Genomic DNA, 15,436 nt, shown 5'->3' on the forward strand with positions numbered 1-15,436 from the left:
AGAAAACCCGGTCATTCTCCCAGTGTCTTTGCCTACCTTTTCTTAAAGAAGCCCTTTCTTGACCCTGAGGAAGTAGGACGTTTTCAGTTGGGCAGTGCCGATGTGTCAGCGCCGTGCAGGGCAAGCAGGAGGCCCCGGGAGCGAGCCTCCCGGAGCGCCGTCCGGGGGTGGTCAGCGCTGCTCGTTATTCCAGGAGAACGAGATCCTGACGGAGCAGGAGGAGCTGCTGGCCATGGAGCAGTTCCTGCGGCGGCAGATCGCCTCGGAGAAGGAAGAGATCGAGCGGCTGCGTGCCGAGATCGCCGAGATTCAGAGGTACGGGGCGGGGGGCGGGACGGGGGGGAGCTGGCGAGGACGTTTGTTTTGTTTTTTTAAACGTGAGCATCATTGCTTCAGTCCTCAGCTCCTGCTTGGAATCAGGCATCGGAGCATACTCATCTTTCAGTTTCTTACTCATCACGCCTTAACAGTGGTGTGGGGCGGTGGTTAGATGCCGCGTCCCGTGTTGGAGTCCTGGGGCTCGAGTCTCAGTGCCCCTGCCCACACCAGGGTGTGCCTGCCGGTGCACACCCTGGGGGCAGCGGTGACGGTTCAGGTGCGTGGGCCCCTGCCCCTCCCCGCGGGAGACCCAAATGGGATTCTTGGCTGCTGGCTTCAGCCTGGCCCAGCCCTGGCAGGTGGATGGGAGACCTGTCTCTGCCTTTCAAGTAAGTTTCAAAGTTGGGGCGGCTGCGTTAGGCGGATCAGGAGCCGGTGGTGACCCTGAAGGCAGGGCCGTGCAGGCGCACCCCTGAAGCTGCGTTCCCCTCTCGCCCTCAGCCGGCAGCAGCATGGCCGCAGCGAGACCGAAGAGTACTCCTCGGACAGCGAGAGCGAGAGTGAGGACGAGGAGGAGCTGCAGATCATCCTGGAGGACTTGCAGAGGCAGAACGAGGAGCTGGAAGTGAGTCCTGGGGGGAACGGCCCCAGGTCCTGGGCTGGCAGACCGCCGGGAGGGCGAGGGGAGGACAGTGGGGGCACCTGCCGAGGCCCTCTCAGGCCGGGGCGGGGGAGGGGTGCACCTGCTCCTGACTCTCACACCACACGCAGCCTTCCCTGCCCACTGCAGGCAACTTGGGACGGTCTGGTTTCTGTTCTCACAGGTGAACAGGAAAGAAATGCTAGTGGGAGAAGGGCCGGTGTCCCGAGTCTCCATGGGCAGAGTGAGGGTCCCCCTACGGCCGTGAGGGAGAGCGCGCCTGGAGACAGCTGCGTGGGGGAGGGGCTGCAGCGGCTGAAACTCCCTGACTCACCCGGATAGAACCTCGGCTGGCGCTTCGCCTGAGGGCCAGGAGAGGACATCCCCTTTGTAGAACGGGGCCTGAGAGCAGGGGCCAGTTGGCTTCTCTCGTTCCCATGTGTTCAGCTGCCGGGGGAGACCAGCGCCCCATCCCACCCACTGCCCACAGCTGCTGCCCGTGGGGCCGGGGGTGGAGGTCAGCGAGGCGGCCTCCTAGGCTCCTGCTGGAGACCCAGCCGCTGCAGGCCTGTGGCAGGGCAGGAGGGTGGGGGCTGAGCCCCGGGGTCTCTGTTCTCTAGACAGGCCGTGCATTCTCGCCGCTTTACAGATCATTCTGTAATGCTAAACAAGAAAGCATAATGCAGAATCAGTATGTGTAGTGCAGGCAGAGCACCTGTGGGAGTCATGCCGTGGCGTAAGCAGGACGGTGTTCTCGCTCGGCTGGTGCACGGTGCAGGCCTGGCACCTCCACACCGGCTTCTTCCACTTGGCGTCCGTAGCTGGAGGGGGGAGAGGAATCCAAGCCCGCTCCATCGTCCCGGGGCAGGGCCACCAAGGGGACCCAGCGCTTGCACTCACACCCTGACCGCAAAGGCGCCAGGGCGGCCGGGCAGTGGCCGCTGACGGGGCCGAGACCGTCCTGCCCTGCGGACCCCTGGCCGAATGAATGCAGACTTGGAATTGGAGGCAGTTTTCTGCAGTTTGACTAGCAATTCCAGACTTACAGTGGTGCCATTCACAAAAGACAGACTTTTGAGGCACATCTAGGTTTTTTTTCCCTGATGCCCCTAATTGCTGCGAGGCCCACTTGTAGTTTCTCCTTAGTTAAGGAAGGGCAGTTCAGAAACCGAAGTGAGTGACACTACTTAGTGAAGTCGGTGTTTCCTGTTGCTGCTTTGATGTTTCCCGGTGTTGCCTCTGCTGTCACTGGGAGCCCAGTCCATGTTCCTTCCCATTCTGAGTCCAGGTGCGTCTGTGCCCATCTGCATAGTCCCGCTCCTGCCCCAGTCTGTTGCCTCACGACTAAGTTGGCTAAAACAAAGCTAGACTCCTTGTAGGAGGCCCTGGCCGACTGCTCTCTGCGCCTGGGCCGCCGTCCTTCTGAGCTGCTTCCGTGCGTGGTAACTGCCCTCTTGTCGTTCCTCAAGATCAAGAACAATCACTTGAACCAGGCGATCCACGAGGAGCGCGAGGCCATCATCGAGCTGCGCGTGCAGCTGCGCCTGCTGCAGATGCAGCGAGCCAAGGGCGAGCCGCAGGCGCCGGAGGACGAGGAGGCGGAGCGGGAGCGGGAGCGGCGCGGCGCGGACGGCGGCCCCGAGCAGCCCAAGGCCGGCAAGGAGCCTGCGAAGCCGTCGCCGAGCAAGGACCGGAAGGAGACGCCCATCTGAGCCGCTGGCGGCGCCCGCGGAGCCCTCGGCCTCTGCGTCTTTACTGTACATTCTGTAAAGACGGCTCCTCCTGCCGCCAGGGCGGCGGCTCCGGCTCCAGCTCCCGGCGGCTCCTCCGCGGCGGCCCGCCCGGGCCGGAGGACGGAGCAGCGCCCCGTGGGCTTGCAGGGACGGATGAGTTTTCCAGATAGTGTCAGCTTATTTGAAGATTAATTTTCTTTGTTAACTTAAAGTAACTATTTTAACCCTTGAGTGGCTTCTTTTTAAACCAAAAATCGTCTTTCTTTGCTTTTGTATCACAGCGGAATCAGGACCTCTTTCTCATTCCAGGGGGGGAACCAAACCAGGTCCCTGCGGCCTGCTGGGGACGCCTGCGTCCCGCCCGCGGGGCCTCCGTACCGAGTCACTCTTGCTCGTGCCTTTCACACCTTCTCGGTGCAGATCACAGTCACGGGGAGCCGCCTCGCCCTCCCACTCCCCTCGGCCCCTGAGCCCCGGCCTCCGACGGCCCGCTGGGCTCGCAGGCGGCGGTCACTGCCAGCGATCCGCGAAGGCCTGCGCCCTGACCACCACCACCCACCTCCCGGGACAACCGGAGCGGCTGGGGTTGCTTGCTCGGGCGAGAGTGTGCGCGGCCTCTGCCTGAATAAGCCATATACATATATATATGCTCTGGGGTGTGCGTGTGTGTATATATGTATATGCTCAAACGAAAGCTGTCCCTCACCGTGTGGTCTCCGGAAGCTGCCCACGGCCGCCACTGACAAGGGGGAGCGCCAGAAATGGCCCCTTCCTGGAACGAGCCGGCTTCCCGGGCCGGGCTCCCCCTGCGGGGTAGCACCGTGAGACAGGTCGGGTCTTGGGGCTCCCGACAAACCCCACACGCACTAAGGTGGTGACGACAAACCCCACCCGAGGGCTCTCCTCCCCCCCCCCCCCCAGTTAGTATTTATTTTCAGCACCTGTTCGACGCGGTTTTTTATCCTCTACCTATTGCACTGTTGTGACTTGTTGGCCATTATTTGATTTTTGTACGAGAAAAAAAGCTTTGTTATAGAAATCAGCATACTATTTTTTTAAATCTGGAGAGAAGATATTATGGTGACTGAAAATATGGTCAGGTGTCAAATACCAATGTATCAGCGCCTTCTAGCTGTCCTGTCAGTACATTCATCTCACATTTGCCGGCAATAGTGATGGTTTCCTTTTTGTTTGTGTAAACTCTAATTTCTATCACGGTATCATGGATTTTTAAATTTAGCATTTCATGACAAAAGGTCTCAGCGTTGGTTAACTCATTTTTGCCAGGACCATTATTGATCAAGCGAATAAATTCAACAGCCATTTGGGAAAAAAACAGTGTCTCGGTGCTTTTGTGTGGGTTCTTTAACACCATTGAGTCCCGGTTACAAGTAAGGCATCCATTTAATCTGTCACCCAGGCAGGTGTGGCGGCCACGAACCACGGCTTGTGCCTGCAGCTGCCTCAGCCTCGCCCTTAAAGACGTGCCTGCTGCTCTGTGAACTTGCCTTAGCCCGGCCCCGTGGCCTGGGCCCGTGGTTTCTCTGAGCAGCTTCTGGGGTGCAGGAGGCAAGAGCTTGGCCCGTTGTGGCGCAGTGCGGCTCACCCGGGCAGCAAGCACTCAGCCCAAGCAGCCACTCCTTGGCTAGTGTGCGGGGTCAGGTTGGTCTGGAACAGTGATTGTGGTTCCTTGAAAGTGCCACAATCAAAAACTGTCACTTCAAGCTCAAACAGCTGGCTTCTCTGGAGCGCTAAACTTAAGTAAACGTATGGACTGGTTAGGTTCTTGTTTCTGGAAGGTTTTGGACACCCTGGCCTGATGTCATTCAGTGTTGGACCTGGAAGCAGTGGTATTGGTGTGAGCACTGGGACCAGCCTCCCAGAGGAAACCAGTGCCTGCAGCTAGTTCCACGGGACACTGAACACGCACTGAGCCAGCCATTTCCCGTGCATTGTCAACACGAGGCCTTACACGTTAGAGTCAGCCAGGTTGATGGAGATGGAGCTGCATCTGGGCTTTCTGCAAGGGCACCGTCCTGATTCTGTGTCTCCAGTCTGAGCCCCGACGTGATGGAGGCCCTGCCCATTGTTATCACATGTGGCACAAATGGTAGGGCCTGAGCCCATCACACACCCAGGCCTTGGTAAGGTGATGCGCTCGGAGGTGAGGTGGGTGTTGTCCCCTCCATGTACAATTAGCAAGCTTTTCTGGTGAGGTGAGGTCACGAGACCCAGGCAGAGTGAGCCTGGGCAGAGGAAGGCGCAGGAGCCCCGAACACCACCTGCCGAGTTCGGCGAGCACCACCTCCCCTTCCTGCCCCCCAGCCTGCAACAAGGGGGTTTACAGGCTGCTCCGATCCTGAGCCCCTGCAGCCGGTAGACCACGGCTCAGAGCAGGCTGTTTTAGTTCAGCCAGCACACGAGGGCTCTTGCTTGCAGCAGGCTCTAATTTCTGTTCCAAATTCTTCCCCTTGGCTCCTGCCTCAGCCCAGGGCAACATCCTGTCTGTACTCTGTGAGGTCCCAGCAGGACTTGGTGGCCACAGAAACTGCCAGGACTGGAGGGCCCCGGGGGCTGTACCCAGGAAAACCTTACCTTGTGGCCCCTTCGTTCAAAACCTGCAGTAAGTGGTTTCTTGAACTTCTCTCTTCCCACCAGAGAGGTGGGAATTCCTGCACTTGGTAAGGCGCCTGGCCTGGGTGTTGGGCCCACACTTGCTCGTGGCCCGCGTGGTCTTTGTGGTGCAGATACGGCCTCCTAGATGAACCCAGTGACCCTGACTACCCACCCTTCTGTAGGTGGGAGGCAGAACTGTGAACTGCAGCTGGTGCCATCGCCAGTGTCACTGCACACATGGCCTCTGTGGGGTCACTTTGGGTCCAGTGGTCAGAATGGACAGATATGGGGGGTTGGGAGGAGAAACAAGCAGGGCTCTAATCTGAATTGAATGCACCCCGTCTTGCCTCCCTCCTTGGGCGAGAGGCGTCTGCTGAACCTTCCAGCGACAGTGAGACAAAGAACCAACCACTTCCTCCTCGGGAGGATGTCTGTAGCCAGCTGAGAAAATTCCAGAGTTTCTCACTTGGCAGTGAAAATCTTGCTTACATCTCTGGCATGAAGACTGCTCGCACAGGAGGTTAGGTCAGGGCACCAGGTCTCCGGGAGGGAGGCTGGCGTCTCAAGCTGCTCCTGATGGTCCCGTGGGACATCCAACAGCACTACTCAGTAGCTGCCCTGTGTCCAATGGTGGCATCATTAACGTGAAATAAATCTGATCAGGTTGAAATACTCATATGCTGAAATTATGGACTAAAAACTTAAATTTTTGCCAAATCTGAATCAGCAAAAGTTGACCTAAAAGAAGAGAAGACCTGGTGGAAGTAAAGCCACAGCAATGAAGGCTGCAGAGGGTCAGCCAGACCAAAACCTTCAGCAATGAGCTTCTGTTTTCTAGGAAACCCTTAAGGAAATTTCTCCAAGACAAAAATTATACTGGCTTCCTGGTGTTCCCTCCCTTACACGAAAATTAACACTGAATTTCTGTTTACAGTCAAAATGTTCTGAAGGTCAAAACCTCTGGGTGGAAGTGTTCATTTTCAAGACAGCACCAGATGACCTTGACTTTGGAGTTTCCAGAAGAGTAATTTGAGGGTTGTGTCTCCCCGCCACGCTAATGGAAGTCAGCACACAGTTTCCTGGGGGAAACTCACACGGGAACTCCGTGGGCTCCCACCCATCCTGGTCACTCAGAACCCATCACAAGTGCCCTTTGGAAGGGGTGGCCCCACCCCAAGCCCCTCACAGGGCTCCCCAAGGCCGCTGCCCTCCGCACCTTCCCCGGGGGTCCTGCTCCAGGTCCCGCACTCTACAGGATGAAAGGCAGGAATGAGAATAAAACAGAGCTGCAGTCTTGCTGTTTCTCCTGTACCTCCACCAGGCTTGCTTGCTTCTCTGGTTGGGTGAGGGTTAACTTCACAGAGGCCGTATGCTTGGTGATGGGGTGCTTAACCGCTTCTGGGTCTCCCGGAACCTTGCACAGAAGCGCTGCCACACTTGCCCCATGAAGCTCAGGTCCCAGCCTGGCCCCTGCTGCCCTCATCGCGGCTCTGTCTGGCCCCGTGCTGTCTGATGGGGCCCTGCCCCAGCCCCTCCCTGGTGTACTGAGCAGCCTGCACCCTGGAGATGGCTGCACCCCCAGGATCACGGGGATCTGCACCTGCAGGGCTGACGGCGGCCCAGCTGACAAGAGGCTGTCCGGGGCAGCTCAGGACACGGGCAGGGCTGCCGGCAGGAATTCTCCAACTCCGCGGCCATTCAGAGTTGGAGGGTTCTGGGGAAACCACAGCCGTCTGGCATCATAGACATTTATGGCATTGAGACAAAGGTCATAGACCAGCAGCCCCTCAAAGCCACCCAACAGGCAGGCAGGTTCCCAGCAGCTGGGGAAAGCCAGCCAGGCACCCAGAAAGCACCTCTGAGCGTCCCTACAGCCAGAGCGGCGCGGAGGTGAGGGCCTGGGCCAGGGCCGCGTCCAACTTCCCGAATTCTCTACACTCGTGCACGTGAAGTCACTGCTTCTGCTTTAAAAACCACAAAACAACAAACAAAGACCCTGTGGCTCTGAGTGAGTGATTCTCATGTAACTCAGAGCCCTGGAACTGTGGGAGACAAAGTGTGTAACAGAGGGCGCGGACCTGCAAAGCTCGGCTGAACGCGACCACGCGACTCTGCGTAAGGCCGGAGCTGCCCTCTGAGAAACGCACCCGGGCCACCGCATGGCGAACCCGAGGCCACTTCCACAAACTGACAGGCCAAGGGCCCCGGCCCGCCGTGTGGGACTCATCCGTCTGGGCGGCACCTGTCACTCTCCGTTCACGTGTTCACTCACGTTCCGGAGCGCAGACTCCTGGGTTGTGACGCCACAGCAACCAACCAAAGGCTCACGTGTAATAGCGTGTGCGGAGAGCAGCCGAACATTCCGAGTCCACACCAAGGCTCAGGGGAACCTCTCCGGCCCGGCCGGGGAGCCCCCACTGGCTGAGTGAGTAAACCAAACCCAGAGAAGCACCACGGGGACTCGGCCCGAGGGCTCTTCGACCTGGGGCTCATCAGAGCCGTCTATGACACAGCACATTCCGGCTGCAAGATGACCCTGGGGGAAGCAGGGCAGCTCTTAGCGATTCCCATCCCACTGATGAAGAAACCGGGGCTCTGAGCTGCTTTAACCCCCAGGAGGCCTCACTTACCCTCGGAGGCTGCAGGCAGCTCAGGGGGCCCAGGGAGCCCCTGCTGTCCGCCAGGAGAAACCCCGCCAGCCAGGCAACATGGCAGATCTAGAGACCACCAAAGTCATGAACAGACATATTTTAATCTGGCCTCCCCATTTCATACTAAACCATTAACACCGGTCACAAATTGCATTTATTTGCAGACATCTAGAAAACAATCAAAAGTGTATATATCTCTCTATATAGATCTTATTAATAAATTTTATTTGGACAAGAGAACTTGTGCCCCAACGGTTTTAAAGAGCATGATTAGGGACTGCAACACTCCCCAGAGTGGTCACAGGTATGTACAGTGTGTGAAGAAAGCTGCACCTCAGAGCTGATCATGATCAAGTTAAAAACACCTGACATACAACACGCGTGCTAATAAATTTCCTTCAGGTCATGACCAGCATGAAAGACATCAGGACACAGATACTCGGCGAAGGTTCCGTAAATGCATGCAGCAATGTGCTGCACGGAGAGTTAAAATCAGGTTCTACTTTAGTGTTAGCATCAAGCCCTTGGGAGAAATCCAAATCTCCTTTCCCATTTATACACGTCAAAAACTATTCACACGCGGGGCGGGGCGGGGCGGGGCAGGGCTGGGCGGCTGGCCCCGCGCCCCGGCAGGTCCTTGCCTTGGCGGAGACGGTCAGGGCTAATACTGAAGGTCTCTTTCGCGTCCGCCTGCTGGCTGTAAGAATTTCATGTATCGGTGGTTAAAGAAAACCAGGAGAAAGCAGTGCAGGTCTCTGGGAATCTCATCTCTTCCGCAAGGAAAATGCTCAGCCAATTCAAGTTTCATTCAGTCAGGAAGACAGAAGAATTTAAGGCTTCGGTGACAATTATAATCCTCTGAGAAATTATTTTCCCTTAAAGTCAAGATAAGATAATAGTGTTTACTGTACTTGCTCTTGACTGTTGGCATCCCTGGCATCAGGTGTAGGCAACTTGTACCTGCGATTGAGTCTGCAAGAGAGGAAGGGGCCTCCTTCCCAAGGCCGGCCCGGGTCGCGCGTGCGGGAGCGCCCACGGAGGCAGGAGAGACACCACGGGCCCGGCTTTGCTAGTAGGTCGAGGAGGCCGTGCTCAGGGCATCTTCGGAGATTTTGGTACTGGCTGGGAGGACGCTAGCAAAATACTTGACGTCGCTGTCGCGATCCATCTGCAGAGCCATGACCGTCTGCTCCACGGCCTCCTGGTGGCAGCCGGCCGAGGCCAGGAAGTAGTCTGCAAAGCAGGGGCGCACAGGGGAGGAAGGGGTCAGGGGGTGGCGGAGCACAAGCATGACAGTGCTCAGTCACGAGAAAGTGTGACTTCACACTAGCACGCCACACGCCACGCCGGGTCACACACAGTAATCGGCGAGAAGTAGGAGGTTTAGCCTGATTACTTCTATGATCAGCTAAATCTCATGCTATTCGATGACAGCGAAGGAGCATTAAAGGAGACTTACACTTCCTTGCCATTAATTAGCTTGTAAACAGGGTAAGAGCTCCAGACGCCATCAACGTGCGCGCGCACACGCAGCTATAAAGACCAGCCCAACTTTCCCTAGCCATTTCCTCTTCACTGTGATTTTGAAAAAGCAGTGATACTCCTTTTTCTCGGAAGCTCATCAGAGCCTTTTTCCCTCGTCACTCCTGCATTCCTGCACCCACTCCACTGACGCGGCACGGGGTGGCCTGCCCGTGGGGACCGGCGATCTCCAGAAGTAGGCCCCGGGCAACCGCCCTGCCTACCAATGATGGCAGAGGGGGAGGGCAAGCAACTCTGTTTCCCCAGCCTCAACCCCAGCAATGGAGAGGGGGGGCAGGCAGGCTGCAAGGCTGTGGTAGATGCCCAAATGTTAAAACTACTAGTTTCAGGTTCCAAATGACACAATCAGTGTGTGCCCAGGATCGAAGGTTCTCTTGGCACAGCAGAATGCTGGCCTGCCTGGCCCGTCAAGAGAAGCGGCGCTACCAACACCTCACACCCTTTGCCCGCCCGGTGCGCTTCCCGCTGGTCCCCCACTTACCTTTCTCCAGCAGAGTCTGTCTTAATGTCTTTGCGAGCAGCACTCTGACATTGGGAACCCTGTCGTTGGCCAAGGTCAGCAAGTGGGGCATCAGATGCAGAGCAAACTGGTCCATGGGGAGGCAGTCGTCTTCAATGACCGTCTGCGGCAGAGAGCGAGCAGCGGCACGCTGTCAGCCCGGCTGCACAGAGGCAATGCGCGCTGACACAGCCTGCCTGCCACACCCTGAGGGGACACATTTTACCTCCTGCTTTTTCATCGAGACTCCAGAACCCCAAACAAGGAGGACACGAAGGAATCCCACTGCACCTCCCCCTGCCACCACTTGCACACCTGCACTGCAGGCCAGACAGGCGGCCCTGGTGGGTGACACAGTGTGTGTGCCTGCAGGGTACACTGTATGCGTATGTGTGACAACTCATGCACACGGACAGTGCAGAGTACACGACACGGTCCATGTACAGACAGCAGCATGTGTAGGCACGGTCCATGTATGGATGCACAGCATGTGCAGGCATGGTCCATGTATGGATGCACAGCATGTGCAGGCATGGTCCATGTATGGATGTACGGCATGTGTAGGCATGGTCCACAAACGGACGACAGCATGTGTAGGCGTGGTCCACGTACGGACAGCAGCATGGGTAGGCATGGCCCATGTATGGACGTATGTATGGACCATGTGTAGGCATGGTCCGTGTATGGATGTACGGTATGTGTGGGCGTGGTCCACGTACGGACGGCAGCACGGGAGGCCTGGTCCGCGCCAGCTTCAGAACCAGCTCAGCTGACTGAGGACTGAAAGCACCAACTCAAGAGGAAGAGCCGGAGACGCTCAGATCGGAGGTCAGACGACCGGGTGGTCAAGCTCTACTTCTTAAGGAAAAGCAAAGGGTGCAGGAGAAGGGAGGGCAATAAAAAGGCAGCCCAAGCGGCGTACCTGGCAGACAAAGACGAAGGCCTGCCGCCCAGACCACTTGGGGCACCTGCCAAAGTTCTCTACCAGCTCATTGATGAGGTCCACCCCGAACGTCGGGGGCGTGGCCATGTGCAGCTTCTTCACCATCTCGCTGACCTAGGAGGAGAGCGTGGAGGAGTAAGGACCCCTTTCTGCTCTGGGATCTTACTGAGCTAGAGGCCACTGCAAAGGTGCATACATACCAACTTGTAGGAGATCCAGCGAACAGAAGACACTTTGTCTGCACACAGATTCAGAGCAATGGGGCGCAAATAGTCATAAACGTCCCGGGGGCTGTACAATTCTAGAAGCAAGATCAGCTGTCTACAAACACACAAGGAAATGCAGTTACCGTTTCAAGGACAGACAGTCGAGAAAGGGCTAAGTGTGTGAAGCGCCTGTAATTCTGGACACTGAGTCCCTGGGAGATGCACACAGAGAGCATGAACTAGACAGGCCTCTCTGCCTGCCGTCCAGGGAGCGCCTCTCCCCGAGGAACGGAGGGACACCGAAGCCGCAACACTGCGCACGGGGCCTGGAGTGCAGGAAGCCTGCCCTGCTGTCTGCCGCAGGGCTGCGCCTACACTTTCTCCACAGCGGTGGTTACCACGTGCCCAGAAGCTTCCATCTGCAGGCTGGCTGTCTCAGAAGGCCAGGCCAGCAGCCTGCAGGAGCCTGCTGTGCACTCGTCCAGCCTGTGAGTGGCTTCTTGGGGAAGGGGACACTTGCCGAGGCTGACAGCAGCCAGGGGGCCCTCCACGACTGTCCTGCTGCGACCAGCCAGAGCCCAAGGTCAGCACGACACCCAGCAGGCTGACGGGAGCAGCTGCAGTGACACCCGAGGAGACAGCCTGCACAGGAATGGGAGCTCTGCCTCCCAGATGCTGTCTAAGCGGCAGAGGGAAACTACAAACACGGATGCCCAGCAGTGCGTGCGCCTGCACACACACACACACACACACACACACACACACACAGCGGAACCGTTCCTCAAGGAGAGACACACACACTGATTCTGACACAAAAGTTCAATGTAAAAATCCCGAGCAGGTCTTCAGCTTCAGTGTGGGATGCAGAACATCACTGTGATGCCAACTCAAGGGGCAAAGCGCTAAATCTCTTCCTGAGCCTATCAGGCACCCAACTTCCAACTGGGGAGAGACAGGACTCGAAGGGCCTCCCAGGAGCCTCGGAGGGCGGGGAGAAAGCAGCCGCAGCTGTGGCCAGCTGGGGGTGGGGGTGGACTGGGTGTGGCCGCCACAGGGGAACTCGCCTCCCCCTGCTCAGGAAAGGACCAGGGAGGGGACCCTGAGTGGGCAGGAAGTGACTGATGGGTGTCAGGCGTCAGGCCAGCGGTGGCACCTCCACCCTTTTCCCATACAAAGCAGAAGCCTGACGCCTGCCCCCAGCGGGCACTGGAGGGGCAGCCGAGACGCAGTGGCGGGGAGAACACTCTGTTCCAGCAAGCGCTGGACCCCGTGAGGAGGGATCCAGCTCGGACACCAGCTGGAGTCTGCTGGCGGGGAGGGCACACACAGCCTCCCGAAGCTGCCCCAGAGATGAGTGGGAACCAAAGCAAGAGAGCACCAGTCCCCAGCACGCAGGGGTGCGGACACCAGACAGAGCCCCCAGCACTCCGCTCCCACCCTCAGCACTCCACCATGGCAGCCCACAGCCGAACTCAAACCAGCTCCCTGCAGACCACAGGGGCCAGCAAGACCTGCACTGCAAGAGAGGCCGGAGGAGCACACAGGCAGGAACCCTGATCCACACAAGGTACAAAGAACGTAAACATACATCCCTGCAAGACAATCAGGAGAACCGGGGAACTTACTCAGCCAATTCCGCTCGAAAGCGCCAATTTCTGCTATTATCCGTCACCAAAAACTCCTGAAGTTGATAGAGATATTCTCTTCTCTTGTCAATATGAAGAAGCTGAGGCAACCAAATAAAGATGTTTTAAGTTAGCCAGGTTGGGTACAGACATCCTTTCTCTCACTAGAGTGCTTGAAGACAGATTATAATAAGGTCAACTTTTCTGAAGAAATAAATGTAGTGCCTATATTTAATTGTTTTAAAATAGGTAGGTATTCATCTTTTCCTATATAGCTCCATTTACCTTCAAGAATTATCAGCTTTAAAGTTTTTTTTTTTAACTTACTATTTTTTATCTGAAAGGCAGTGAGAGACAGAGAGCACACATACTCCCATTTGCTGCTTCACTCCCCAAATGCCCATGACGTGGGCCTGGGCTGGGCTGGAGCCAGAGCCAGAGCCAGAGCCAAAGCCAGAGCTGGGAATGCAACCCATGTCTCTTAAGCCTGGGCAGAGACCCAACTACCTGAGCCACCGCCTGCTGTCTCCAAGGTGCACATCAGCAGGACGCTGGAGTCAGGCCTGAAACCCAGGCAACCTGGCCATGGGCATCTTAAGCAGTGTTTTAACTGCAGGCTAAACGCCTTGTCTCTCTTCACCTTCTCCTGAGTCTGCCAGTGACCAGCACGAAACCCTACAGTACCATGGGCGTTGCGTTTCATAGCTCTCACCCGCTTCATTCACAAGACACGCTTGTGACCGAGAACTCTGAAGACAGGGACTCTGCCCCAGCCAGGGCTGCAGTCCCGTGGAGGCACTGTGATAACACACTGCAGGTGCGCAGTTAAGAAGCTGAGCAGAAAAAAACCAAAGGATCCAAATACCTGTTCTACACATGTTTAATGGTGGACAGTCAACAACAAGAGAACTCCTTGTTTTAAATGGAAACAAGTAAACTCAACTACATCAAACATGTAACACAGAGGAAATACAGCCGCAGCCCGAACGTGGTGCTAAAGACAGAATGTGCTGAGGCAACCTTGAACATCACTAGCTGATTTGATGTTGGAATCACTATTAGTGGAGTAATTCTGAAACTATTTCATGTATGTTACATTATTGAGCAAATGGTATTTTATTAAGATTTACTCTTTTTATTTACTTGAAAGGCAGAGTCAGAAAGAGAGGAGGAGAAAGAGAGAGAGACTCTCATCTGCTAATTCAGTCCCCAGATTGCCTCAACTGCTAGGGCTGGGCCAGGCTGCAGCCAGCAGCCAGCAGCCAGCAGCCAGAGCTTCTTCTGGGTCTCCCACATGGGTGCAGGGGCCCAAGTACTTGGGCCATCTTCCACTGCTTTCCCAAGTACATTTGCAGGGAGCTGGATCAAAAGCGGAATGGCTGGGTCTCGAACCAGTGCCCGTAGGGGATGCAGGCGTCACAGGCAGGAGGCTTCACCTGCTACACCACAATGCTGGCCCCACAAATGACATAAAGCCACTGCCTGTGGGCCAGCATTCCATATGGATGCCAGTTCAAGTCCCAGCTGCTCCACTTCTGATCCAGCTCCTTGCTAATAAGCCTGGGAAAGCAGTGGGGAAGATGACTCAAGTGCTTGGGCCCTGCACCCACAGGGAAGACTGGGAAGAAGCTCCTGGCTTCAGATAGGTCCAGCTCTGGCCATTGTGGTCATTTGGGGAGTGAGCCAGCAGATGGAAGATCTCACTCTCTAACTCTGCCTTTCAAATAAATGTATAAATATTAAAACAGAAACAAAAACCTCTCAGCTCTGAAGCCCTGACTCCTCAAAGCTGTAAGACATGACACTTGGGGAGCACTGAGCACTCCTAGGGCCTGAACCTTGGCTTCTAACACCTCTCACCACAGGAAGGACCAGGGCTGACTGCAGGCTGGGCAGGGAATGGAGCTGAGCCTGAGAGCTAGGACATGCTTCACATGGGGGCAAACCACAAGGGCACAGGAGACAGCTTAACTTAAGGGGTTCCTGGAGCCAAATGGGATGCTCAGAGCAAACAGCAAAGGAACACTGAAGGCAGTGGGCAACCATCAGAAGCTGGAAGAGGCAGGGAGAGACTGTCCCCTAGAGCCAACAAGACGTAGACTCTCAAACTGTCAGAGGGCATGATGTTTCAGCCCCCGAGGTTTGTGGTAATATGCTACAGCACCCTGGGGACACCAATCCAAGCAGGGCCCAAGAATGTGCTCCTGTGACATTTTCAGGGGGTGCTGACACTGCTGGTCCTGGGACCACCCTTTTGAGAACTGCTGGCTCTGACAGGGTTAATCAGGGAGAATGCTGGAGTTGCCACAATGCCTAGAGGGCCTGCTGGCTTAAGTCTGGGACAAGGGCAAAGGGTGGAGCTGCAGAAGCCAGCCTGGGGCTCAGGACACAGTTGGGGACACTGAGGCCAGCGCCTGCAAAGCACTGGGAGAAAGGGCGGTTTTGGCTTTTCCCTTGTCTACCCCGAGGAGGAGAATGCCACAGGCACCAGAGAGGCCCATTCAAATGGGATTGGACTAAGAAGGCCTCATCTCCACCTCTAAACCCTCTTTCAGGACTAGGAGCATGTCAGGGCCACAGGACAGAGGCGGGGGCAGCAGGGTGCTCAGGGATCGACACAGACCAGCCACACTGGCCCCAGGCTGCAGGGTGGCTTGGTCCAG

At 56.4% G+C, this 15,436-nt stretch overlaps 2 protein-coding genes across 9 annotated transcripts in view; one reads left to right on the forward strand and one right to left on the reverse strand.

Annotated features, from left to right (window-relative positions):
• The window catches only part of RALBP1 (ralA binding protein 1), a 44,690-nt gene extending 40,663 nt beyond the window's left edge, over positions 1-4,027 (forward strand). For both annotated transcript variants that reach the window (XM_008261040.4, XM_051852157.2), the window contains 3 exons: positions 194-315; positions 820-943; positions 2,428-4,027. In XM_008261040.4, the coding sequence (XP_008259262.2) occupies positions 194-315; positions 820-943; positions 2,428-2,670 (489 nt within the window). In that variant the 3' untranslated portion in view covers positions 2,671-4,027. The remainder of the gene's footprint in view (positions 1-193; positions 316-819; positions 944-2,427) is intronic.
• Positions 4,028-8,094: 4,067 nt separating this feature from the next.
• The window catches only part of PPP4R1 (protein phosphatase 4 regulatory subunit 1), an 84,277-nt gene continuing 76,935 nt past the window's right edge, over positions 8,095-15,436 (reverse strand). For all 7 annotated transcript variants that reach the window (XM_070050488.1, XM_070050487.1, XM_070050486.1 and 4 more), the window contains 5 exons: positions 12,774-12,874; positions 11,143-11,263; positions 10,922-11,056; positions 9,982-10,123; positions 8,095-9,191 (listed from right to left, as the gene is read on the reverse strand). In XM_070050488.1, the coding sequence (XP_069906589.1) occupies positions 9,028-9,191; positions 9,982-10,123; positions 10,922-11,056; positions 11,143-11,263; positions 12,774-12,874 (663 nt within the window). In that variant the 3' untranslated portion in view covers positions 8,095-9,027. The remainder of the gene's footprint in view (positions 9,192-9,981; positions 10,124-10,921; positions 11,057-11,142; positions 11,264-12,773; positions 12,875-15,436) is intronic.

This window comes from Oryctolagus cuniculus, chromosome 10 (genome assembly GCF_964237555.1).
Source record: "Oryctolagus cuniculus chromosome 10, mOryCun1.1, whole genome shotgun sequence".
Taxonomy (NCBI): Eukaryota; Metazoa; Chordata; class Mammalia; order Lagomorpha; family Leporidae; genus Oryctolagus; species Oryctolagus cuniculus.